Source organism: Scylla paramamosain, chromosome 8 (assembly GCF_035594125.1).
Source record: "Scylla paramamosain isolate STU-SP2022 chromosome 8, ASM3559412v1, whole genome shotgun sequence".
Lineage (NCBI taxonomy): Eukaryota > Metazoa > Arthropoda > Malacostraca > Decapoda > Portunidae > Scylla > Scylla paramamosain.
In genome coordinates this window covers 11,075,447-11,101,239 of record NC_087158.1, presented here as the reverse complement: position 1 = coordinate 11,101,239, position 25,793 = coordinate 11,075,447, and the positions used below count along the sequence as shown (strand labels likewise).

Below are 25,793 nucleotides of genomic sequence, written 5' to 3'. Positions count from 1 at the left end.
AAATGCTTTTGATTCCACTGTCAGAAAGAGTGGTATGAGTGGAACACCCCCATACATGTGACATACATGGACAGATAAGGCACCTGTATAGAGTTAGCAGATGGAGGCTGAGAAAAACTGGTGGAGACGACTCAGAACGTCTAACCTCATAGAAAATTTTTTACCTAGAGATGAGATGTGAAGTTTGCAGTTTAGATTACAAGTAACTGGATTGGATGAGGATGTTCAGCAAAAAAGAGGGAAACAATTAAGTGTCAATGAAGAGGGGATAGTTGTCTGGAAGGTTGTGTTGAGTTAATAGATTGAGGAATTGAGTTTTTGAGGCATTGAACAATACTGTTTGCTCTATCCCAATCAGAAATTTTTGAGAGATCAGAAGTCTGGCATTCTGTAGCTTCCTTGCATGAACTGTTCACTTCCTGAAGGGTTGGACATCTACAAAAAGACGTGGAAAAGTGCAGAGTGGTATCATCAGAGTAGGAGTGAATAGGACAATAAGTTTGGTTTAGAAGAACATTGATAAATAATAAGAAGAGAGTGGATGACAGGACAGAAACCTGAGAAACACCACTGTTAATAGATTTAGAAGAACAGTGACCATCTACTACAGCAGCGATAGAATGGTCAGAAAGGAAACTTCAGATGAAGTTCCACAATAAAGGATAGAAGTTGTAGGAGGGTAGTTTGGAAATCAAAGCTCTGTGCCAGACTCTATCAAAAGCTTTTGATATGTCTTATGCAACAGCAAAAGTTTCACCAAAATCTTTAAAAGAGGCTCAGTGAGGAAAGCCAAGATCACCAGTAGAGCAGCCTTGATGGAGCCCATAGATCAGATAGAAGGTTGTGATGTGATAGATATTTATGAATCTTCCTGTTGAAGATAGATTAAAAAACTTTAGATAGGCAGGAAATTAAAGCAAAAGGATGGTAGTTTGAGGGATTAAAACAGTCTCTCTTTTTATGAACAGGGTGAATGTCGGCAAACTTCCAGCAAGAAGGAAAGATAATGTTGATAGACAGTTAAAAGAGTTTCACTAGGCAAGGTGCAAGTACGGAGGCAGTTTTGGAGAACAATAGGAGGGACCCCATCAGATTTATAAGCTTTCTGAGGGTTTAGGCCAGCAAGAGCATAGAAAACATCACTGTGAAGGATCTTAATGGGTAGCATGAAGTTGTCAGAGGATGGAGGAGAGGGAGGAACAATCTGAATCACCTAAAATAGAGTTTTAAGTGAGGGTTTGAGTGAAGAGTTCAGCTTTAGAAATAAATTAGATGGCAGTGGTGCCATCAGGCTGAAATAAAGGAGGGAATGAAGAAGCAAAGTTTTTAGAGATGTTTTTGGCTAGGTGCCAGAAGTCATGAGGGATGTTAGATCTTGAAAGATTTTGACACTTTCTATTAATGAAGGGGTTTTTGACTAGTTGGAGAACAGACTTGGCATGGTTCAGGAGAGAAATATAAAGCACATAAGATTCAGGTAATGGAAGGCTCAACTACCTTTTGTGGGGCTACCTTTCTATCATGTATAACACAAGAACAAGCTGTGTTACACCAAGTTTTGGAAGGTCAAGAGAAAGAGTGAGGAATGTACACCTCCATGCCAGACACTATCACCTACTCGTATGTTATGTGCTCAGAACACTGAGACATGTCTCTGACATGGAAGCAGTAGTCATTCCGTGGAAAATCAGCATAATACCTCTACAGGTCCCCCAATTAGTAGAAGCAAAATGCCACAGGCACCTCCACTTTGTGGGATCTTGAGAAATTGTAGTGATAGGACAAGATATAGATATGAGCTTATGATTGGAGGAGGCCATCAGAGAAGATAGGGTGACAGCACAAGCAGAAGGATTAGAAGTTAGGAGAAGTTAGAAAAAGTTCAAGAATGTTGGGCATATCTCCAAGACAGTCCGGAATATAAATAGGGAGTTGCACCAGTTGCTTTAGATTGTGGAGGATAGCAAAGTTAAAGGTTAGTTCACCAGGATGGTCAGTGAAGGGAGAGGAAAGCCAAGTTTGTGGTGAACATTTGAGATCTCCAAGAATGGAGACCTCTGCAAAGGGGAAGAGAGTCAGAATATGCTCCACTTTGGAAGTTAAGTAATCAAAGAATTTCTTGTAGTTAGAGGAGTTAGGTGAGAGCTATACAACACAAAGGAATTTAGTTTGAGAGTGACTCTGTAGTCATACCCAGATGATGGAAAACTCAGAAAATTTAAGAGTGTGGGCATGAAAGTAAGTTAAGTCATTGTGCACATAGATGCAACATCCAGCTTTGGACTGAAAATGAGGATAGAGAAAGTGGGCTAGTGTCAGTTGCCTCAGACACCTGTGTTTCACTGAAGAAAAGAAGATGAAGTTTAGTAGAAGAGAGGTGGTGTTCTACAAATTGAAAATTAGATCTAAGATCACAAATGTTTTAGTAATTAATGAAGAAAAAGTTGAGGGGGGTGTCAAGACACTTAGGGTTGATACCAGAAGAGCAGTCTGACCTGGAGACATTTGTGGTCCCTTCCCCAGATGGGAACTCTGAGGCTGGCATAGGAGTCACCATATTTAATTAAGAATTTTTGAGTGAAGGGTGTGTATGTAATTAGGTGCATGTAGTTTTGTGTGAAGGGAAGAGAGTTGTCTTTAGAGGGCAGGCCATGACTGCTCTCTTGCATTGTGAGACACAAAGGGAAATATTCAGTGAGGTCACAGCTGGGTTATTGTTGAGTTCACAGTGCCCCCTGATCCAGTGTTTGAAACCTCAATGAGAATAATTACCTTTTTGTCAGGTGTCTATTGCCTCTTTCTACTCCTTTTTGTTTTTCCTCCTTCTATTCCCTTCACATTTATGTTCCTTCCATTCATTTTCATTCATTCACTCTCACTCTGTTTAGCAATCATCAGGAGAGAGAGAGAGAGAGACTCTCTCTCTCTCTCTCTCTCTCTCTCACATACACACACATACAGAGAGACAATCATCAGGATTCTCTCTCTCTCTCTCTCACACACACACACACACACACACACAGAGAGAGAGAGAGAGAGAGAGAGAGAGAGAGAGAGAGAGAGAGAGAGAGAGAGAGAGAGAGAGAGAGAGAGAGAGAGAGGCAGAGAGAGAGAGAGAGAGAGAGAGAGAGAGAGAGAGAGATAGAGAGAGAGAGAGAGAGAGAGAGAGAGAGAGAGAGAGAGAGAGAGAGAGAGAGAGAGAGGCAGAGAGAGAGAGGCAGAGAGAGAGAGGCAGAGAGAGAGAGAGAGAGAGAGAGAGAGAGAGAGAGAGAGAGAGAGAGAGAGAGAGAGAGAGAGAGAGAGAGAGAGAGAGAGAGAGAGAGAGAGAGAGAGAGAGAGAGAGAGAGAGAGAGAGAGAGAGAGAGAGAGAGAGAGAGAGAGAGAGAGAGAGAGAGAGAGAGAGAGAGAGAGAGAGAGAGAGAGAGAGAGAGAGAGAGAGAGAGGAGCCCACCCAGGGGCTGGCAAGGGACCCCGCCTGGCCTTCGGTATACCCCAACTGAGCCCTGTCACAACCCCTTCAGGCTGGACCACAACTCCCTCCAACATGGTAAGGCCCGACCGACCGCCACCGCCATCAATTCAAGGTTATCTCCGCCAATGTACGTGGTCTTCCGAACGAACATCGGAGACCTAACCCCCAACAGTGTACTATGACCCGGTGCAGATGTAGTTGTGGTGACGGAGACCTGGCTGAACGGAGAGGTGGAGCCATCGTCTCGGCCAAAATAGGTGGCTCCACTCACTGGGCCAGGAGAGACCGACAGGATAGAGCTGGAAGGCAGAGTGGCTGTCTGCTTCAGGGAGGGAGTTGCAGGCACAACAACTCGACGTGGACACGCGCCCTCAGCTGGAGGTGATGTTCTTCTGGGTTGTGCTGGCCAACCACTTTGCCCTCCTGCTGTGCGCCATGTACATATCCCCCCGGCAGGGGCCTGACTCGCTCCTGTACCTCAAGGAGGCCTTAGATGTCCTCCTTGTGACTCACCGCTGCCAACACATCTTGCTTGTGGGCGACCCTCAACCACCACCTAGAGCGCGACGCCTACGAGAACCTCCCTGACGGTGCAGGGCCTGAAGGACCATGTGACCTTCCCCACTCATGAGTGGGGCGGGACCCTGGACCCTGTCATATCTGACCTGGAGGAAGACACACTCAGCTGTCACTAGCTCTGACCACCATGCTGTCCTGACCCAGGTGGACATGGGTGTGGCTCATGACGAGGCCACCACTCGCACAGTCTGGCTATGGGATAGGGCAGACTGGGGCTCCCTTCACCGAGACCTGTGCAGGACTGACTGGCCTTCCATCCTGCAGGGTGGAGTGGAGGGTACAGGCGCGAGCCTTCACTTCCTGCCTCTTGGTGCTCCAGGAGCAACTTGTGCCCCATCATGAGTTCGTCGCCAGACCACTGAACCAGCCTTGGTTTGGCTAACGCTGCCCGCAGGCGTTGCCGCCGAGGCGAAGTATTCTGCGTGGCTCCGCTACAAGCAGAGTCCTACTCGGTGCAACAAAGACCTACATCGTGCGGCCTGCAAGAGGATGGTGACGACCTACCGGTGGGCCTTAGGGAGGTGGGAGGAGGACCTGCAGCGCCAGCTAGGAGGCCCTGGAGTGGGCAACAAGACTTGGTGGTCCTTTGTTAAGGGCAGACAGGGCCTCAACCGTCAAGACACTGTCCCTCCTCTCACAAGGCCCGATGGAACGGTGGCCACCAGCAGCAAGGACAAAGCCCAGCTGCTGGCCACCCTTTTTCGTCGGGAAGATGGAGGGTGGACGACCCTGAAAGGTCAACCGTCTCCTCTGGAGCAGCAGTGCAGAGAGACTGTAACCAAGGTAGAAGTGACACAGGGGCTTGTCGAGCGTCTGCTGCAGGGGCTCCATGTACAAAAAGCTACCGGTCCCGAGACAACATCAGCCCGCACGTTTTGAAACTGTGCCCGCGAGCTGGCTGTCCCCCTCACCACAGTCTTCTCTGCCTGCTTACGGGAAAATACCTGGCCCTTAGTGTGGAAAGAGGCCCGTGTAGTTCCCATACACAAGAGGAGCTCCAGGTCTGACCCAAAAAATTATCGACCCATCTCCCTGCTCTCTGTGGTGGGGAAAGTGTTCGAGAGGGTGGTGGCAGATGTGGTGTGTCGCCACCTCCAGGACAATTACCTCCTCTCGGACCATCAGTTTTGGGTTCAGACCTGGGCGGTCCACCTCCGATCTCCTCATGCTCCTCACCGGGGGCTGGCAGGGACGCCCTTGATGGCGGCCTCGACTTCTGTTGTGGTGACCCCTGGATATAGCGGGCGCCTTCAACAGGGTCTGGCATGGGGGCCTTCTGGAAAAGCTGAGTCCAAAGGGGATCCAGGGTGACCTCCTTCAGCTCCTTGGCGACTACCTCCAAGGAAGGGACCCTCAGCCAGGTCGTTGTCAATGGGCAAGCGTCCGAGTCCCTCCCGGTGAGAGCGTCAGTGCCACAGGGCTCGGTGCTGGGGCCAGTCCTGTGGAACATCTACGTGGACGATCTTCTCCGACAGCTGCTGGCGGTCTCAGCTTATGCTGACGATTGCACTCTCTCCTGTACCTAACCTTGACACGAAAGTGTGCGTTGCTGCCTGAAGAGATCAATCAGCAGCTTGGGGTGATACAGGAGTGGGGGGGCATGCTGTCAGGTGACCTTTGCTCCGGAGAAGACACAGGCAATGGTAGTCTCTCGATCCCCCCGCCTGCCGAGCCAGCAGTGGAGGGAGGGTTAAGCTTTGGTGGCCTTCCTCTCGAACTCCAGGAGTCCGTCAAGGATTCTGGGGGTGGAGGGGTGGATCGAGGGCTGCAGTTTGACCGCCACATCAAACACATTGCCCTTAAGGCCTCACACCAAGTCTCCTCCTTGAGGAGGTTGGCCAACTTGCTCGACAGGAGAGGGGAGGCTCTTGCTCTACAAGGCCCAGATAAGGCCTTATTTAGAGTATGCCACCCTCTCCTGGATGTCCTGTGCTGCCACACACATTAGCAAGCTCGACGGCATCCAGGCGATGGTCACTGTGACTGGTGGAAGCAGCAGGTGCCCCAGCCCATCCATGAGGCTCCCGTTGACACACTAGAACAACCGCAGGGATGTGGCGGCCCTTGTGGTGTTCCATAAGGCACAGGTGCACGGTGTGCCACATCTGGCGGGATTACGGCCGGCTGCCCACCAGGGTCACCTCAATGGGACACGAGAACGGTGTTATCCAGTGGTGACTCAGTGGAGGTGCCACGTTCCCCGCTCCAGTCAACCACCAGCGCACCTTTTGGGGGAGAGTCTCCCAGACTGTGGAACGTCTTTGCGTCCTCCCGTCCCTCATATCAGGGGGATGGATTACCCAGGACGTGAGGTTAGCAGCACACACCACTGGAGGTGCTTCGTTCCCAACCCCCCTGCTAACAATATTAACATAAGTCCATAAAGAATGTATATATCTTTATATTTTATATTTGATGTGTTGTGTCCCACCACCCCTAAAATAGGTTGCCAGCACAGAGGCAGTGCGCCTTCGGGTGATAATGTACCTATGTTTAAATAAAAAAAAAAAAAAAAAAAGAGAGAGAGAGAGAGAGAGAGAGAGAGAGAGAGAGAGAGAGAGAGAGAGAGAGAGAGAGAGAGAGAGAGAGAGAGAGAGAGAGAGAGAGAGAGAGAGAGAGAGAGAGAGAGAGAGAGAGAGAGAGAGAGAGAGAGAGAGAGAGAGCTTCAACTTAGGCAAGGTAGGGTAGGCAGGACTTACTATATGTATATGGTTGATGCCGATGGTAGGTAAATAGGGACCAATACTTGTCAAAGCAGTGTGAAACTCAGGGTGATAATGCATTAAAACTTGGGATGGTAAGAATTTAGGATTAAGCACAAAACTCAAGGATTGTGAAATTAGGGAAAGTAGCGTAGTTGGTTAGTTCGTTAACTCAAATGCATAAAATTACAATATAGAGGGTGTTCGAGTTATGGGTGAGATACGTTCTAGAAGGCTGCTCGTATGTTGTTTCGTTCGTAACTTGTCATTGTAATTTTTCGGTATAAAAAAGAAAGTATCATATGTTCCGAAAAACAATGTAATGCTTACTTACTTGATACTTGATGCCATTAGAGAGAGAGAGAGAGAGAGAGAGAGAGAGAGAGAGAGAGAGAGAGAGAGAGAGAGAGAGAGAGAGAGAGAGAGAGAGAGAGAGAGAGAGAGAGAGAGAGAGAGAGAGAGAGAGAGAGAGAGAGAGAGCACCTTGCCTTATGGGTGATTTGATACAGCTGAGTAGTGACAGGCTTGAGGCTTCTGCCAAGCACAAGACTCAAATATGTCAGGCATATGACCTGGTTTAAAATGAGATGCCTCTCTATTTCTCTTTCTCATGCAAATTTCTCTCTCTCTCTCTCTCTCTCTCTCTCTCTCTCTCTCTCTCTCTCTCTCTCTCTCTCATTCTCTCTCTCTCTCTCTCTCTCTCTCTCTCTCTCTCTCTCTCATGCACATTTTTTCTTTCTTCCTCTCTCCTTCTTGGGTTACACATGCCTTTATTCATATAGTTTATTAAGACTGCTGGCTGAAAGCATAAGACAGGTATCTTTGCCTATTTGTGGACCTAATGTAGTGGAGCAGGCTTTCTACACCATGCAGTGCAACCCTCCCATCTCTATGCCTCTCAGAGGTCCGTATGCCATGGAATCTCGAGCCAGAATCACTGTGGTGAAGTAAGGTAAGTTTTTAAATTAATTTAAATTTTAAACAAGTGTCTCAAAATAAACTGCTACAGGGCCTGTATCCTGGGGTGGTGAGCAGTCCTTTGCTATGCTGCTGTGCTGTGCAGTTAGTGGTGAAGTGGTGTACGAGGTAAATATGGTGCATAATACCAAGTCTGAACTTTTGGTTAGCAAAGAGAACAATAATAAGAGCACAATTTCATTTTGCGAATAGACTGCTCATATCTCTGAACGCTCGTAACTCATTACCTCGTAACTCGTACACTATGTCACTATAGCCTTGATATCTCAACAATGCATATAGTGTGAGAGGCGATGTATGGGAATGCAGAAGAAACTCTGACACCAAAACTGTCCATGACATATTCACATAATTTGCTAAGTTTCAGTGTTCATTAAACTTCACTTTTCACATATACATAAATGGGATATGCTAAAATTAATGTAACTGGTTCTACAACCTCCCTGAGAATGGCATTCTTTCTCTTTTGGAGTCAGAATTGTTTAGGTATAATATGTTTCATTCTCACAGTTATGACCAATGTTATCATCCAACATTTCAATATGAAAATATACCAAAAATCATAAATATAACTGTCAAGATATTAGAAAATGAAAAAGCTCAACTGTTATGTACAGTTTAAGGTTAGAATTCTTTCATATGGATTTGAAAGTTCAGAAACTTCCTCTTTGTTCAGGGCTGTAAGATTTTTGACCCCTGGTGACATCCTCTCCATGTGGGGCCAGAATGTCCTGGTGGGCTGCAGGAATTACATTACTGCTAAGAGTTGTACAGTATTAAAGTACATCAACTGATGTGTGTTACAGGTTTGCAGGGCAGTACTTTTTTACTTTATCCTGTGAGTTAAGCTATAGATAATATTATAATCTCTACATTAAACAAAATTAATCAATCATGAGTTTCAGAAGGAAATAACTGTGGATGATTGTGAGAGTTATGGCAAATGGTGTAAATTGAATAGTGAATGTCCTTTTCTTCTACTACATGTAGGATGTCCATGTATGTAAATTTCATCCAAATACTCACCAACATATTCAAATCAAATCAAATCAACATAGTTTTCATCATTTAGCAGATCCAACAAAATTTAACGTTCCTACTGTCTAATTATCAATCAGTTGTCCGTCCACTTGTTTGGTAATTATCGTCCATTTATCACATCACTCAATTTGCAGTCACCCATTTCTCCTGGCACCTGGCTGTCCTGAAAATCAGTTGTCCTGTAGCCCAGTGACAGTCATCAGTTGTCCTGTTGCCTGATTGACCATTGCCCAATTATCATGCTGTCCAGCTGTTCTGTTGCCCAACAGCCACCAAATCACCTGCATATCTGACTGACGTCAGCCCTAACAAACGAATGGCCAAGACATTACACCTTGCCTCAATGCAGGGGTATATGGTATCCTGAGTTTCACAGTATCAAAGTTTCATGATCCTTGAGTTTCATGTTGAGTACCAAATTCTTACCATCCAGACTTTTGCATGTTATTTTCTTGAGTTTTGCCCTTTCGTTGCATATGGGTCATACATTCCTACCACTGGCATCACAAATCACAAAAATAATATATATACATGCTATGTATTGTATCCACATTTCCATTTACAGTTCTCTCCAGTGTTTTCAATACCCTAAGTTTCACAATCACTCAGTTTAGTACTATGCCTTCAGAAGAAAGCAATCATCACAAAACTCAAGAAGGCACTGTACTTTTCTATGCTAGTGCACAAAATACATCAAGTATACATGTGATTAAAGAGCACTTACATTCCTGTGTTCCATTATCAATAGTTTCAACTGAATTTCCATGTTGATTCTTCTCTCATTTCCATTGTCTGCAGGAGACACTAACTTCAAATGGTAAACTTCTTTCTCCACGATGCTTGATATGGCTGTATAGGACATTTTTTTCCAGATAGTGGCATCTTCAAAAACAAAGCTGCAGTATTCAATCTTCTCTGATACCTTAGATGAAACAAAACAAGACTGTTATATTTGATGAATGATCGTAGTATTATTCTAGATCTGACAGAGTGCCTACTTCTCCTCAAGGAAGAAATTAATTCTGAAGACTGATAGTAATGTGACCATTTAGTTTTAATTTCCAAGAAAGGTTAGATTAATTTTAAATTTTTAATGAAAAGTTATTAAATCTTTAAATATTGTGGTCTTCACTTCTGGATTATGAAGTGTGTGAATCTTTATTGTTTGCCTACTGTAAATTTACAGTAAATATATTGTTCTTTCCCTCATTCATTTCAACAATTTCATAGGTAATGCAAAAGCAGCGATAAAAAAAATAGAAAGCTGTAAATTGGAAACACAAACACACACACAGAGAGAGAGAGAGAGAGAGAGAGAGAGAGAGAGAGAGAGAGAGAGAGAGAGAGAGAGAGAGAGAGAGAGAGAGAGAGAGAGAGAGAGAGAGAGAGAGAGAGAGGTCGCAGGGTGAGGACGTGTCCACAGGTCGCTCCTTAACTGAGCTTGCACGTTGTCTCATCTCATCTACAGTCAGCGTGCTCCGGTACCCTCCACATACCAGCACACCAATACGACGATTAAAAGTGACGGATAATAGTGTACAGTGTAGTGACGAAGATTCAGTGCTGTAACAGTGAATAGTGTTGTGAGGCCGCAAGGGTTATTGCGACGATACTCTCCAACAACGTGGTCTCCTCTCATCTGCAGTCGGCGCCCCTCCACCTGCCAGCACACCAACACGTGACGTATAAGTGTACAGTGCAGTGAATGAGATACAGTGTTGTGACAGTGTACAGTGCTGTGAGGATATAGGGGTTACTGTGACGAGTCCTGTTCTCTGTACCCCTCCCACTACCGTGCCCCCCCCCCCTACACAAAGGGAGGAAATCCCCTGGGAAATTAACCCCAAGCTGCACCCACACTCCCTCCTTCCGAAGCAATTAACTCCGGCGCCGAGACCCTGGACTGACCTGACTGACCTGACCGCACCCAACCCATCCCTAGCATCTACCACTGCAGCTGTCATCACTACTATCACCTGCTGAAACTGCACAGAAATGGCGGATCACAGGCCCATCAAGAGGCGAGACCTTCCCGGGTATTGCCCTCAGAAGTGGTGTGCTGTCTGTGGGAAGGCTGCAGTCAAGAATGCACCTTATGTTAGATGCGAAGGCAGAAATGACTGCCCCAATGTCTGCCACTCATCCTGCCTCGGAGACCATGATGTCTACACATGTGAAGACACGCAGGAACTACGGAGGTTATGCAGCATTGAAGACGCTGTAGTTTACCTCCCTCTAGATCCTAATGAAAATGCTCCCACCACGCTTGCCGCCCCCAACGAAAGCGACGATGGTGGCGATGCAGACGCAGACGTAGACGTAGATGTGGACGAGCGGCAGCACTACAGGGAGATGGATAAGGAGGATCTCATCTCTTACACTCTACGCCTACAGAAGGATGTAACAAACAAAAATAAAATAATTCGGTCCCTCACGCTACAAAGGGACTGGATTCTTGAAAAACAGACACACGTGGCTGAACTCCATGAGCTCATGGAGGTCCTCACGGAGTGCAAAAAAGCAGACGCGAGAGTCTCCAGCAGCTCTATTGCGACTACTGCTACTCCCTCCTCTATCCTGAGAACCTGGGAAAAGGCGTGTGCCTCCTCGGACCACTGGAGGCAGTGGTGGCAATCTGGAAGGCCTAAGCGTCTCATAAGAGTAGCGGACGCCCTCACCACAGCGGCCGCACCCCCCACCACCGCCATCACCACCACAGCCTCAGGTAGCACCAACACCACCATTACCACCAATAACAATAGCAGCAGCAACAGTAACAAAAACACCATCAACAACAACAGTAACAGTAACGACAACAACAGCAACAACAGCAGTAATAGTAGTAGCAGCAGCAGCAACAACAGCAGGAGAAACAGCAGCAGTACTACCAGCAGCAACAGCAGTAGCAGCAGCAGCAGCAGCAGCAGCAGTAGTAACAACAACAACAGCAACAATAATAGCACTGGGAGCAACAACAACAACAACAAAAACAACAATGGAAGCAGGAAGAAGACCCAGCGACAGCGACGCGGCCAGCGGCGGGCACGAAGTCACCCCAACACACCTGACCGGCGACCTGTCCCTCCTCCTCGCATGACTCAGCCACAGGCATCTGCGTACCCAGTGAGGCACAGGGGAGAGCAAAGGGTCCGATGCGACTACTGCTTCCGCCCCGGCCACACAGCTGAGATGTGCTACAGCCGCGCTGCTGACGAACGCCAGGAACAAAGGCAGGAGAGTATGTTCATGAGGGTTCTGACGGAGGGTTTAGCGCGGCAACAACTTCCTCACCCCCAGCAGCCCTTTCAGGCCCCCCTCCAGCCTCCCTGGCAGCCACAGCCCGGTCACTACCCCAGCTGGAATCTCTCCTCGTGGCAGGGCAGACACTAATGCGTCTCGCCTCACCACCACACCTCATTCCCAAGCCAACGCGAGGAGGCAAGGGAACAGACCCCCCAGCTGTCACCTGACCGTGGTCTCCGCCAACGTGAGAGGACTCCGCACCAATGTAGGTGACCTTAGCCACAATTTCGTGCTGAGACATAGTGCTGACATTGTCGCAGTAACAGAAACGTGGCTGAGTGACGAGGTGGAGCCGACGTTCGGCAAAATATCAGGCTACTCCCTGTGGGTGAGGAAGGACCGAAAAAATAGAGCAGGCGGAGGTGTCGCTGCCTGTTTTAAGGACGGCCTCCAAACACAGGAACTTGAGGTAGCCGTGCCACACCTGATGGAGGCACTGTTCTTTAGGGTGGTACTTGCAGATAACAGTGGGCTTCTCCTCTGTGTCATGTACCGCCCCCCGAGACAAGGACGAGCCCCGCTAGACTTCCTGACGGAGGAACTCGACACCCTGCTCCAGCGTCACAAGTGTTCCCATGTGATGATAGTGGGGGACCTGAACTTCCACATGGAGCAGGATGCCTTCAGTAATCTCCTGACTGTTCAGGCCCTAACCAACCATGTCACCTTCCCTACACACGAGCGGGGAGGGCTGCTGGATCCTGTGGTGACAGACCTACCCGAAGCCAGCATCAGCTGCCAGCAGCTAGGACCAGTGGGCAGCTCAGACCACTTTGCTGTGCTGTCTCAGGTCGAGCTGCAAACGGCGAGGGAAGACGCTATCCCGCGTACCGTCTGGCTTTGGAACAGGGCGGACTGGCCATCCATGAAGCAGGACATGGAGAACACGGACTGGGAGTCCCTCCTAATGGGAGATGCTGAGACCAAGGCACGCACCCTCACCACCAGGCTCCTTGCCCTCCAACAGCAGCATGTGCCCTGCCGAGTATATCTCTCCAGGCCTGGTGATCCCGCCTGGTTTGGTTTTCGCTGCAGAGCATCTGCCGAGGCCAAGCATGCTGCCTGGGTGAGGTACAAGCGACACCCGTCACACAGGAACAAGACGCTGCACCGGGAGGCGTGTAAGAGGATGACGTCTATCTGCAGATGGGCGAGGAATCAGCTAAGGGAGGACAGAAGGCGAAAGCTCAGTGGCCCAGGTGTTGGCAACAAGACCTGGTGGAATCTGGTGAAGGAGCAGCAAGGAGCATGTCACCGCGAGACTCTTCCTCCACTCACCAGACCTGACGGATCCACCGCCACGAGCAGTGCAGACAAGGCCACACTCCTCGCCGAGCTTTTCGCCAACAAGATGAAGGTTGACGACTCGGCACGACCTGTACCACAGCTGGCCCCGGAAACTGACTGCACTGTCACCACTGTCTTGGTGACGGCAGAGCAGGTTGAGCGGCTACTTGGTGCGGTGGATGTGGGTAAAGCCACAGGCCCGGATGACGTCAGCCCACGGCTCCTCAAGCACTGCGCTAGAGAGCTGTCAGCTCCTCTCACCACCGTCTTCACATCTTGCCTGAGGGAGAAGAAGTGGCCCTCAGTATGGAAGGAAGCGCGTGTGGTACCGGTCCATAAAAAAAACTCAAGGTCTGAGCCCAACAACTACAGACCCATCTCCCTGCTCTCAGTGATGGGCAAGTTGCTGGAGAAAATAGTGGCTGCTGCCATCTACCAACACCTGAGCGAGAACCACCTCCTCTCAGACAGGCAGTTTGGCTTCAGGCCTGGCAGATCCACCGCAGACCTCCTCCTCATCATCTCCAAGGACTGGCAAGACGCCCTGGAAGAAGGCCTGGACACCCTTGTGGTGGCCCTGGACATTGCTGGGGCTTTTGACAGGGTCTGGCATGCGGGGCTCATTGAAAAGCTTCGCGCCAAGGGTGTCCAAGGTGACCTGCTAATGCTGCTCGAAGATTACCTCCAGGGTAGGACCCTTCAGGTAGTAGTCAACGGGCAGTCATCAAGGCCTTCACCTGTCCGGGCCTCAGTTCCACAATGCTCTGTCTTGGGCCCAGTCCTATGGAACATATACATCGACGACCTCCTCCGGCAGCTGTCATCTGTGGCAGCATACGCCGACGACTGCACACTCTCCCGCTCCTACTGCCGCCTCGACAGTCAGCGTGCCGTCACTGAGCTGAACAGGCAGCTCGGACTGGTGGAGCAGTGGGGAAAGATGTGGCAGGTAAACTTCGCTCCTGAGAAGACGCAGGCGATGGTCATCTCGCGGTCCCCAGGTGCCTCACACGCAGTCTCAGGACAGCTGCGTTTTGGAGGCAAGAGCCTGCCACTTCAGGATTATATCAAGATCCTGGGCGTGTCTGTGGACCGCGGCCTACGCTTCGATCACCACATCGGTGTCGTCGCCCGCCAGACCTCTCTCCGAGTCTCTGCCCTGCGCAGGATGGCGAACACCCTCGACCCACGGGGCATCCTCACGCTATACAGGGCACAGATACGCCCATGTATGGAGTACGGTGCCCTGTCCTGGATGTCGAGTGCCCCCACCCACATGCAGAGACTGGATGCTGTGCAGCGGCGAGCTCTGCGTCTGGTGGCCACCCATGAGGACCAACAGCACCAACCACCAGTAACGTCACTGGAGCATCGCCGGGACGTGTCGGCGCTAGTGGTGTGCCACAAAACTCAGGTGCAGAGGGTCCCTCACCTTGACTCCCTGAGGTTGCTGCCACACACAGTGCAGAGGTGCACCAGAGCTGCGGCCAGTAGCGACGAGCTAGTGAAGGTGCCTCGATCTCGCTCTAGCCAACACCAGCGTACCTACACAGCCAGGACTTCGCGGCTGTGGAACATGTTCACGGCGGCCACGCCCCAAGTGCAGGACATGTCCACGCACCAGGTGAAGCTGGCAGCCCACAGCTGGCGTAGCACGCACCTGTCCCCACTGGTGCTTTAAATTTTTATTATTTTATTGTATTATTGTATTAGCATTATCATCTTTATGTTAAATATGTATAGTGTTATTCCTGTTAATAATACTATCATAGGCTTCTTAAATAATTCCATACTCAACGTGGAATTTTAAGCCTTTCTGTAAATATTTGTTTAAAAAAAAAAAAAAAAAAAAAAAAAAAAAAGAGAGAGAGAGAGAGAGAGAGAGAGAGAGAGAGAGAGAGAGAGAGAGAGAGAGAGAGAGAGAGAGAGAGAGAGAGAGAGAGAGAGAGAGAGAGAGAGAGTACAAATACATGTGCGTGGTCCAGCAAAGGCACAGGGTACTGCATCACATCAGATGTGAGAACACACACACACACACACACTCAAGTCGTCGTTGAGTAAACAAGCAATGATCCAAGCTTCAGGAGAGAAAGATTTTGTTTGACCACGGCCACCACTAGGAGCCTAGAATGTGTTCCCAGGTAGGAGCTGTGCTCAAGTAGACTTGTCCTGTCTCCAGAAATAAAAAAAAAAAAGGGAAAATTTAAGTAATAACAGATGTAATAAAATGAGTAAAAGCTCCAGCAAGGTGGATGTCATAGGTAGGAGCGGAATGTTGCCAAAGTGGTCAAAATTCCCAGGAGTTGAGGAAGATAATGAACTACATGAAAAATGCAAGGAAGGAAAGTGGTTTTAATGGTTTAATGGAGGGGATGATCAGTGACCTCATTGAAAGAATGAAAAAATGAGAAAAAAACATGACCTGGAAAAGGAAAACAAAGAATTGAAAACACTATGTGCTGATCTAAAAACAAAATTGAAGGAAAACAATGATATTGTTAAAAAGCACGAAAATGAAGTGATAGGGATGAAAAGTGAACATCAAATCTGGAGGAAGGAGAAAGAGGAAGAAAAATGTAACTTTACAGAAATCATAGAAGTGCAAAAGAAGGAAAAGAGATTTAAGTAAGAAAATTGTGAAAGTGATCAAACAGAAGGAATCGATGGTAGGGGACACATTGGACAAAAATAAATGTATTGTTATATATGGATTAAAAGAGGAAACAGAGCCAGTAAGATACAAGAGGGAAAAAGAATAAAAAAAAAGGTAGCAAAGGAGGTTGTAAGAAATATACAGAGAGAAGGTGAGGACTGGATAAGTGAAATTGAGGAAATACATAGACTGGGGAAGTATATAGGAGGAGAGCGACCACTGAAAGTAAAATTTAGACCACAAACAACAGCCATGGAAGTGATATCAAATGTGTGGGAACTGGGCAAGACAGAGCAATACAGGAAAGTTTGGATAAAGAGGGACATGAATGAGGGGGAGAGACTCTAGGTAAATGATCTAATAAAAGAAGCAAAGGCAAAAAACGAGAACAGAACGGAGGAAGAGAAAAAAAGTTCTATTGAAAGGTAAAAGACGAGAGGCTCAGGAAATGGTATCTGACAAAAAAGAATAGAAAATGTAAATAATGTATGGAAAAATAAAGTGGACAGGGAAAATGAAAAACAAGCAAACATTAGATAAATTAACGAAAGATGACGTTACATATGAAGATACACAGTTACAAGCAGAATTAATGAACAAGTGCTTCCAGTCAGTATTCACCAAAGAAAGCAAATTTGAAGGAGAAGGAGCATGGCACAGAGACAATGTGATGAGAGATACAGGTGGACATAAGTGAAATTAAGAAGATTATGAAAGGTTTGGATGTAAGTAACGCTCAAGGACCAGATGGAGTGTCCAATTGGATATTTAAGGAATGTTGTGAACTGGCAGAAGGTATGCGCAATACCATAGTATGTATGTTCTTTTAAGGAAGGAAAAATCCCTCTAGACTGGAAGAGAGCCAATAATGTGCTCATTGTTAAAGGAGGTAATAAAGAAGATCCAATGAATTACAGACCAGTGTCCCTAACAAGTGTGGCAAAAATAGCAGAAAGAATAGTTAAAAACAGATGGATGGAATATTTAGAAGAAACACATACATTGACTGACAGACAATTTGGTTTCAGAAGTGGAAGATCTTGTGTCACGAATTTAGTGAGTTTTTATAGTAGAGCATTATTGATATAATTCAAGAGAGAGAGGGTTGGGCAGACTGTGTTTATTTAGACCTATAAAAAGCATTTGATAAGGTACCACACCAGACTATGGAAAATTCAAAATATAGGGGGTTTGCAAGGAAACACACTGAATTGGATTACAGACTTCTTGAGGGATAGAGAAATGAGAACAGTAATAAAGCGAGAAAAATCGGAATGGTGCAGAGTTACAAGTGGAGTACCACAGGGGACAGTCTTAGCCCCTGTAATGTTTCTGCTGTATGTCAACAATATGGTGGATGAGGTTGACAGCTATATAAGTCTGTTTGCAGATGATGCAAAATTATTGAAAAGAGTGGAAAACAATATGGATTGTGAAATATTACAAAAAAGATCTAAATAAGATATATAAATGGAGTAAGAAATGGAAAATGGAATTCAATGCAAAGGAATGCAAGGTGATGGAATTACGAAAAAGCAAAAGAAGACTGACAAGTTCCTACACCAATGGGAGAAGTGTAAATTAAGAAAACCAAAGAAGAAAAAAATTTGGGAATTACAATAAGTGATAATTTATCACCAGAAAAACATGTAAACAAAATAGCTGGGGAAACCTATGAGTTACTAAGAAAGATGAAAAGGGCATTTGCTTACATGTATGAAGAGATGATGAAAAAGTTGATGGAATATGTGATTCAACCAAAACTGGAATGTGCCACAATTGTTTGGTCACCCCATAATAAAAAGGAAATAAGGAAAATAGAAAGGATCCAAAGAGCTGCAATCAAATTGGTACCAAATTTGAGAGATTTAACCTATGAAGAAAGATTAAGGAGACTGAAGCTTCCATCATTACAAGAGAGAAGAGAAAGAGGGGACCTGATTGCTATATACAGAACTTTAAAGGGTAAGGATCAAGTTGACAAAGAAGACTTATTTGTGTGGGACTCAAGATATACAAAAGGACATGGAGTGAAATTGAAGAAAATAGTAGGTAGAAAAGATGTCAAGAAATATGGTTTCCCGTATAGGGTGAAAAGAACAGCACAAATAGATGTTGGTAGATGTGTTACAAGATCTTGAAAAGATAGTGATGGAAAGTAGTGATATAGTTATTGCCGGTGATTTTAACTGTAAGGAGATAAATTGGGAGACATTGACAACCACTGGAAGTGAAAAGTCATAGAGTAATAGACTGTTAAACTGGGTGGTGGAAAACTTAATGACTCAATGGGTTGATTGTGATACCAGATTTAGTGGAAGAGATAAACAATCAAGACTTGATTTAGTGTTTACCAAGGACATGGAAATTATTGAAACTATTCACTATGGTAGCCCTCTAGGTAAAAGTGATCATGTGTTGACGGAATTTAAATTGAAAAAAGAAAATGTAATCATTGATGAAAATTGTAAGGTGAAAAGATTTAAATATAGTAAAGCTGACACTGAAAAATTAAGAAAGTACTTTGTTGCTGTGGACTGGAAAGACTTTGAAGATGCAGAAGATGTTTGGGAAAAATGTGATGAATTTAATAAGGATATACAATTCTGCTGTGGAGAAATTTGTACCTAAAGGAGGAGCAAGATGTAGAAAGGGTAAAGAATGGTTCAATACAAAATGCAAAGAGGATAGAAATTGTAAATCGAATGCTTGGAATAGATGAAAGAGGAAAACTGAGAGCAGATGGGAGGAATATACTGATGCTAGAAACAAGTACATTCAGATAATAAGAATGGAGAGAAGAAACTATGAAAGAGATATAAAAGATAAGTGTATAAATGAACCCAAATTATTCTTTAGACATATTAATGGGAAGATGAAGAAGAAGGAAGGTGTATCAAGATTGATTGAGAGTTGAAGGAAAAATCTATGATGATGCACAGGACATGGTGGAGGTTATCAACAAGTTTCAGATCGGTATTTACTGTGGGAGGGGAGTTTGATGCTGGAAGGGATAAGTTGGTGAGGAATATACTAAGTACAGTCCCAGTCAGTTATGAAGAAATACCTAAGATGATGGAAGAACTTGAAGTAAATAAAGTATTGGTCCAGATGGAGTATTAAACTGGATACTGAAGGAATGTAGAGAACAACTGGTTGATAAAATTCACGGTCTAGTGGCAAGCCTCTTAATGTGTAGCCCTTGTTCACCTAGCAGCAGGTAGGTACGGGATGTAACCCATGGGATTGCTGTCGCAGTGTGTGGTCTTAGTCCTATGTAAAAATTGGTCACTGAACTCTGGACTCTTTCCATAAGGTAATGGCTGGGTGGGTGACCAGCAGACGACTGTAGGTGAATCACACACACACACACATGAGGGTGAGAGAGGGAATCTTGGTTGAAGTGAAAGGCTGAAAAATCGAAAATGATAAAGTAAATGTTGACTTCAAGGAAATAATTGAAAAGCAACTGAAAGAAAAAAAATGTAAATGTAGAAAAGGAAGTGGTTAAGGCACTGAAAAACAATGAAGATCTGGTAAGGGATGCAGCAGATAAAAAGAAGTGTTATAGTTTATGGAATAAAAAAGAAAAATATAATACACAAACTGAAAAAGAGATAAAGAAGAAACAAAAACAGTGAAGGATTTGTTGAAGAAGCTAAATGATGAAGGTGACACTAAATTTGAGGAAGAAGTGGAAAAAGTTGTTCAAGTGGGACTTATCTAGAAGGTAAAACAAGACCCATGAAAATAAGATTAAAATCACAATAAGCAGCAGAAGAGACACTAGAAAGAGCATCCAAACTAAGAGAAGTAGAAGATTGCAGATATATACCTTATGAAAAACAAATGAAGGAGCACAAAAAAAAAAAAAAGTATATATATATATATATATATATATATATATATATATATATATATATATATATATATATATATATATATATATATATATATATATATATATATATATATATATATATATATATCAAGAGGCTAAAGAGAAAAATTAATCAAGAACAGAATAAAAGATAAAATTTATTTTGGAGTGTTTTGAGAGACAGAATGAAGAAATGGTACATAAAGGAAAAGGAATATATGAAAATAAAATAGAGAAAAATAGTAAAAGTGAAGGTCTGAATGTGATGTATACCAACACAAACAAACTGTTGCACAAGACACTGGAATTACAAGGCTATTTAAAATAAAAATAATCTGAAGGTGGTGTGTTTAACAAACAAAGTTAAAAGAAGAAAATCAGATTGTCATTAACAATAACTACAATATATGGAGAAGAGACAGGATTGGCAAAGGAGGGGGAGGTGTAATGATAATGACAAGAAGTGAGATAAAGATAAAAATAGTGAAATATTGGAAAGAAAAGCAGAAATAGTGAGTGTTAACTTGGAGGATGATAATGGAGAAACAATGACAGTAATGACAATCTATGTACCACCCAAAACAAATTCTTGGAGCAAGGAAGACTATGAGAAAATAATAGAAGATACCATCCAGGGTTTGAGTACATTAATCAAAAGTAATAAAAGAGTACTATTGGCTGGTTACTTCCATTGTAAAGAAATAAATTTGGATATGAGACTGCATAGGGAGAAAGACTATGGAAAACAAAATGATGCAATGGGTGACTGAAAATATGAGATATAGGAGAGATGATGAACCAACAAGACTTAATATTAACAAAAGGAATCAACCTAGCTAAAGAATTAAGATATATGTGCCCTATGGGAAAAAGTGACCATGTAATGATAGAGAGAGAGAATGGTAATGATGTCAGTGAAGAGGATGAATCATCCAAAGAAAACAGGAGAAACCATGGCAAAGTAAACACAGATGATCTTAAGAGATTCTATGAAGAAATGGACTGGGAAAAGATGAAAAGAGCAAATAATGTGCAAGATAAGTATGATATTTTTATGAAACTATATTAGACAAGAGTAAACAAATATGTCCCACTAAGGAAAAAGGAAAACAGGTGTGGTTCAATGCAAGATGTGCAAGAGCAAAGAAAAAGAGACTAAGCATGGATAAAAATGAAAAGAAATCAAAACCAGAAAAAGTAAAGAAGACTTTAAGATAGCAAGAAATGGATATTTGAGAATAAGGAGAGGAAAAGATATGAAAAAAAGAAAAACTAGCAAGGCTGAAGGATGGAAATGAGACATATGAAGACCCAAAAGACATGATTGAATTATTTAACAAAAAGTTTCAGCAAGTTTTCACAGAAGAATCAGAATTTAAAGAACCACAAGATGAAAAGAAAAAAAAGGCAAATGTGGGAAATTAAAGTAATCAAAGAAGTTTATAAAATGATGGAGGGACTGGAAGAAAGAAAAGCAACAGGATCATATGGGGTATCAGGTTTCATTTTAAAAGAGTGCTGAAAACAATCAATTAAACCAGTATACAACATAATTAAGTGCTCATTATCAATTGGAAGAGTACCTAAGGAATGGAAGAGAGCAGACATAGCAATTTGTAAAAGTGGAAGGAAAGAAGAACTACTAAACTATAGACCAGTATTAATGACCAACATAGTATGTAAGATCTGAGAAAAAGTGATAAAGAAGCAGTGGACAGAATTTCTAGAAAAATATGATATAGTACCAGAAAAATAGTATGGTTTTTAGACAAAAAACGATCATGTGTAACAAATCTGATGAGCTTCTATTCGAGACTGACTGAGAGGAATGGATGGGTAGACTGTGTATTTAAATCTAAAAAAAAATTTGACAAACAAAAGGCTACTATGAAAGCTAGAAAATGTAGAAGGATTAAATGGGAAAATAATAAACTGGATGGAAAGCTACTTAAAGGGAATAGAAATGTGAATGGTAGTAAAAGATGTAAAATCAAAATGAAGAAAAGTAAATAGTATAGTACCACAAGGATCAATGCTAGCACTAATACTTTTCCTGATCTACATAAATGATATACCTGAAGGAGTAAAGAGTTACAAGAGCTTGTTTGCAGATGATGCAAAATTACAATGACATATAAGAAACAACAAAGACTAAAATTCTACAAGAGCATCTGAATAAAATCTATGACTGGAGGAAGAAATGGGAGATTGAATTTAATGTGAAAAAATGTCATATAATGGAAATGGGACAAAAGTGAAAAGAGCCCAATATAGACATAAAATGTGAAATGAAGAAATGATAAAAGTACAAGAAGAGAAAGATCTGCAAGTGACAATACAGGATAGATGACAGTCAGAGAAGCATGTAGAAAAAGATATTCAGAAATACATATAGAATGGTGGGAAATACTGGAACAGCATTCCACTACATGGATAAAGATATGATGATATTCCACTATGGTTAAACCAAATGTGGAATATGCTGAATCAGTGTGGTCTCCCTACAAGAAGAAACATGTGGAAAAAAATAAAAAAAGATACAAAGAATGGCAACAAAGATGGATCCAGAACTGGAAGAATTAACATATGAAGACTGGTTAAAGAAAATGAGTCTGCCAACATTGAAACAAAGGAGAGAAAAGGGAGATTTAAAACACCCTGTGCAAATACCGTGAACCTGAAGGTATGGAGAAAAATCTAACATACACCAAATTTCTATGGAGTTTTCCATTATTTGATTATGACAAAACCAGTTATTATTATTATTATTATCATTATTATTATTGTCATCATCATTGTCTTCATTATTATTATTACTATAATCATTATTATACTTATTGTAACTTATTGTATAGCCATGAGCAGCACGTTGACCAACCCTGTGCAAATACCGTGAACCTGAAGGTATGAAGAAAAATCTAACATACACCAAATTTCTATGGAGTTTTCCATTATTTGATTATAACAAAACTAGTTATTATTATTATTATTATTATTATTATTATTATTATTATTGTCATCATCATTGTCTTCATTATTATTATTACTATAATCATTATTATACTTATTGTAACTATTGTTACCATCATTATCATCATTATTGTTATTATTATAATTATTATTATTATTACTACCATATTATCATTATCATTATGAAAAGTTATTAAAAGAACATCAAAGAAAAATCAATCAACCTGTTAAAAAAAAAAAAAAAAAAAAAAATGATTTATAAATTGTGGAATGGAGTGAAAGAAACTGATAATGAGAAATGACTGCTAAGATTCACATGAGGGCACAGCAAAAACTAAGTAAAGAAAGATGCTTAAGTAACAAAAAGAAATATAGTTTCCCCACAGAGAAATATAGAAGTTTGGAACAAACTAAGTGAGAAAGTAGTATCAGCAACAAGTGTGTTCAGCTTTAAGGAAAAACTGGACAAGTGTAGGTATGGAGACAGGATGACATGAGTGTAGCTCAGGCCCTGTAAATTACAACTAGGTTAATACAACGAGGTAAATACACACATACACACACTTCTTACACTTCTTGTTACATACCTGGCAATTTGCATAAAATGCTTTGTTATTGAAGACACTTCCAATAGTAGCATAGCCATGAGCAGCACGTTGACCAACCCTGTGCAAATACCGTGAACCTGAAGGTATGGAGAAAAATCTAACATACACCAAATTTCTATGGAGTTTTCCATTATTTGATTATTACAAAACCAGCTATTATTATTATTATTATTATCATTATTATTATTGTCATCATCATTGTCTTCATCATTATTATTACTATAATCATTATTACACTTATTGTAACTATTGTTACCATCATCATCATCATTATTGTTATTATTATAATTATTATTATTATTACTACCATATTATCATTATCATTATGAAAAGTTATTAAAAGAACATCAAAGAAAAATCAATCAACTGATATAGAATCAAATAGTCTGTGCCATAGGAGAGAGAGAGAGAGAGAGAGAGAGAGAGAGAGAGAGAGAGAGAGAGAGAGAGAGAGAGAGAGAGAGAGAGAGAGAGAGAGAGAGAGAGAGAGAGAGAGAAATATGTTTAACAAGTTACTTATGTGTAAAATTTTTCTTAAATTGATTAGTGGCAACTTCAGTAACAACCTCTGCAGAAGACACATTTTACATTGAGTGAAGTAGAGGATAAATGTGCAAGAAAAACTGATTGGGTAAAAAAAAATACATATCAAAGCATAAACTACAAGGTGTTTGGTGAAGTGCCTGAAACTTAGCTGTTTGAAGAGGATGCTCATTATTACTGAAAAGTTGTAAAGCAAAATTATTGCGCCAGTTCTCTGACAAGTGTTTAAACATCCAAACTGAGACTAAGCAATAGAATCTTTATCAGATCCAAACATTATTAAAAAAAAAATGGGAAGAATAATAGAAAAAAAAAAGCTGCATCTCCTAAATACACCAGTTTTCTGAAATCTTAAAGAAGCAGTTTCCCTGATGATTCTCAAAAGACAGTTTGGAATCTGAGGTTACCTCAAGCAGTTTTAAGAAATAATACAAGTTATTTACTTCACTGGTGATTATATCCGTCCCCCTCCCAGCCCACCCAATGACTTCAGGTATACTGTTTACTATTTTTCTGCTTCTTGTGAAGTATGCAGTTTCCAACCCCTCAAATTCATGTTCTTATGTCCTTGATAACAATGATATCAACATAAGTTTTCAGAAAGGTAATGTTTCAGCTGGATATTTAAATCTTTAGATTAAAAATTTCACCATGACTGAAACCTTGGTGGGTGGTGGGAAGAGTAAAACAGAAGGAGAAGGGAAACACCCACCTCCTTCCTACCCTGCTTCCCACGTGACACAAGATGCAAGGCAACATGCGAAATACTCACGGAAATCTTTCCTTTTCACTTTTAGATTACTTTTATACAAAACCTGAAAACACCATTATATTCAGGAATATTTTGTCTGAGACAACATGATTAATTTTAGGTATAACTTCATATTGGCTAAACATAATGAAAATAAGTAAAGAGGTACATAAACCATAAAATTTGATTAAATCATACTTACCATAATTACTTTCTTCTTCACCCTATCGAGATTGAAAACAGTGATACAGTTGGAAAAACACAGCTTCATCCATGGATGTAAATAAAATTATCTGAACTTATGTAATTGTTGAGCTAAGAGAAGAATATAAGTAGTTCTTTAGGAAGGTTGAGTTTTATTCAAACTCTACAGGCCAGTGGGCAGCAGGGCTGCCAACCATACACAGAAGTCCCACCAAAATTCTTTCTCTGAATGGAATGTAGGAATGTAAAAAAACAAAACAATCAGGATGCCACTAACATGCAGTACTCGAATGCAAATCATGTATAACATTGGGGTCAGTTTGCCTCAAGGTCACATTATAATGTGGGGGACTCAAAATCCCAAAATGGGGATGGGCCACAACAATCCGAAGAGAAGTCCATAATGCTGAAAATGGTAACACTATGGTCAGCAGAGGGTGTGGGCTACCATCCCTACCCCAACAGTGATAGTGACAGTACTGAGAGTGCTGCCACTGCTGCAGCCACCCCTATGATCAGAGGTTCTACTGTACTAGGGAAGTGTGTAGAAAGAATGATGAAAATATACATAACAGACATGTCAAGTAAAGACGGTGGAATAAATCTAGTGGTTCAGGGAGTCCACAGCACTATAAAGATGATTTGGACACATACATAGGAAGAATGGAAGTGAGATGGTAAGGAGCATTACATATATATGATGCAAAAATTAAATGTGTGTGTGTGTGTTTACCTAGTTGTGGCTTACAGGAGGAGAGTAATCTCAAAGTATCCCATTTCTATATCTATCTAGTTTGGTCTTAAGAGCATGGACAGTTTCAG

The 25,793-nt window shown here is 42.7% G+C and overlaps 1 protein-coding gene across 3 annotated transcripts in view; it reads right to left on the bottom strand.

Annotated features, from left to right (window-relative positions):
• Positions 1–25,793, bottom strand: part of LOC135102783 (centrosomal protein of 76 kDa-like) — a 158,040-nt gene that overhangs the window by 38,700 nt on the left and 93,547 nt on the right. For 2 of the 3 annotated variants that reach the window (XM_064008289.1, XM_064008290.1), the window contains exon 9: positions 23,453–23,550. In XM_064008289.1, coding sequence (XP_063864359.1) covers positions 23,453–23,550 — 98 coding nt within the window. Of the gene's footprint in view, positions 1–9,496; positions 9,695–23,452; positions 23,551–25,793 lie in introns of all 3 variants that reach the window. The other variant, XM_064008288.1, reaches the window with a different exon arrangement.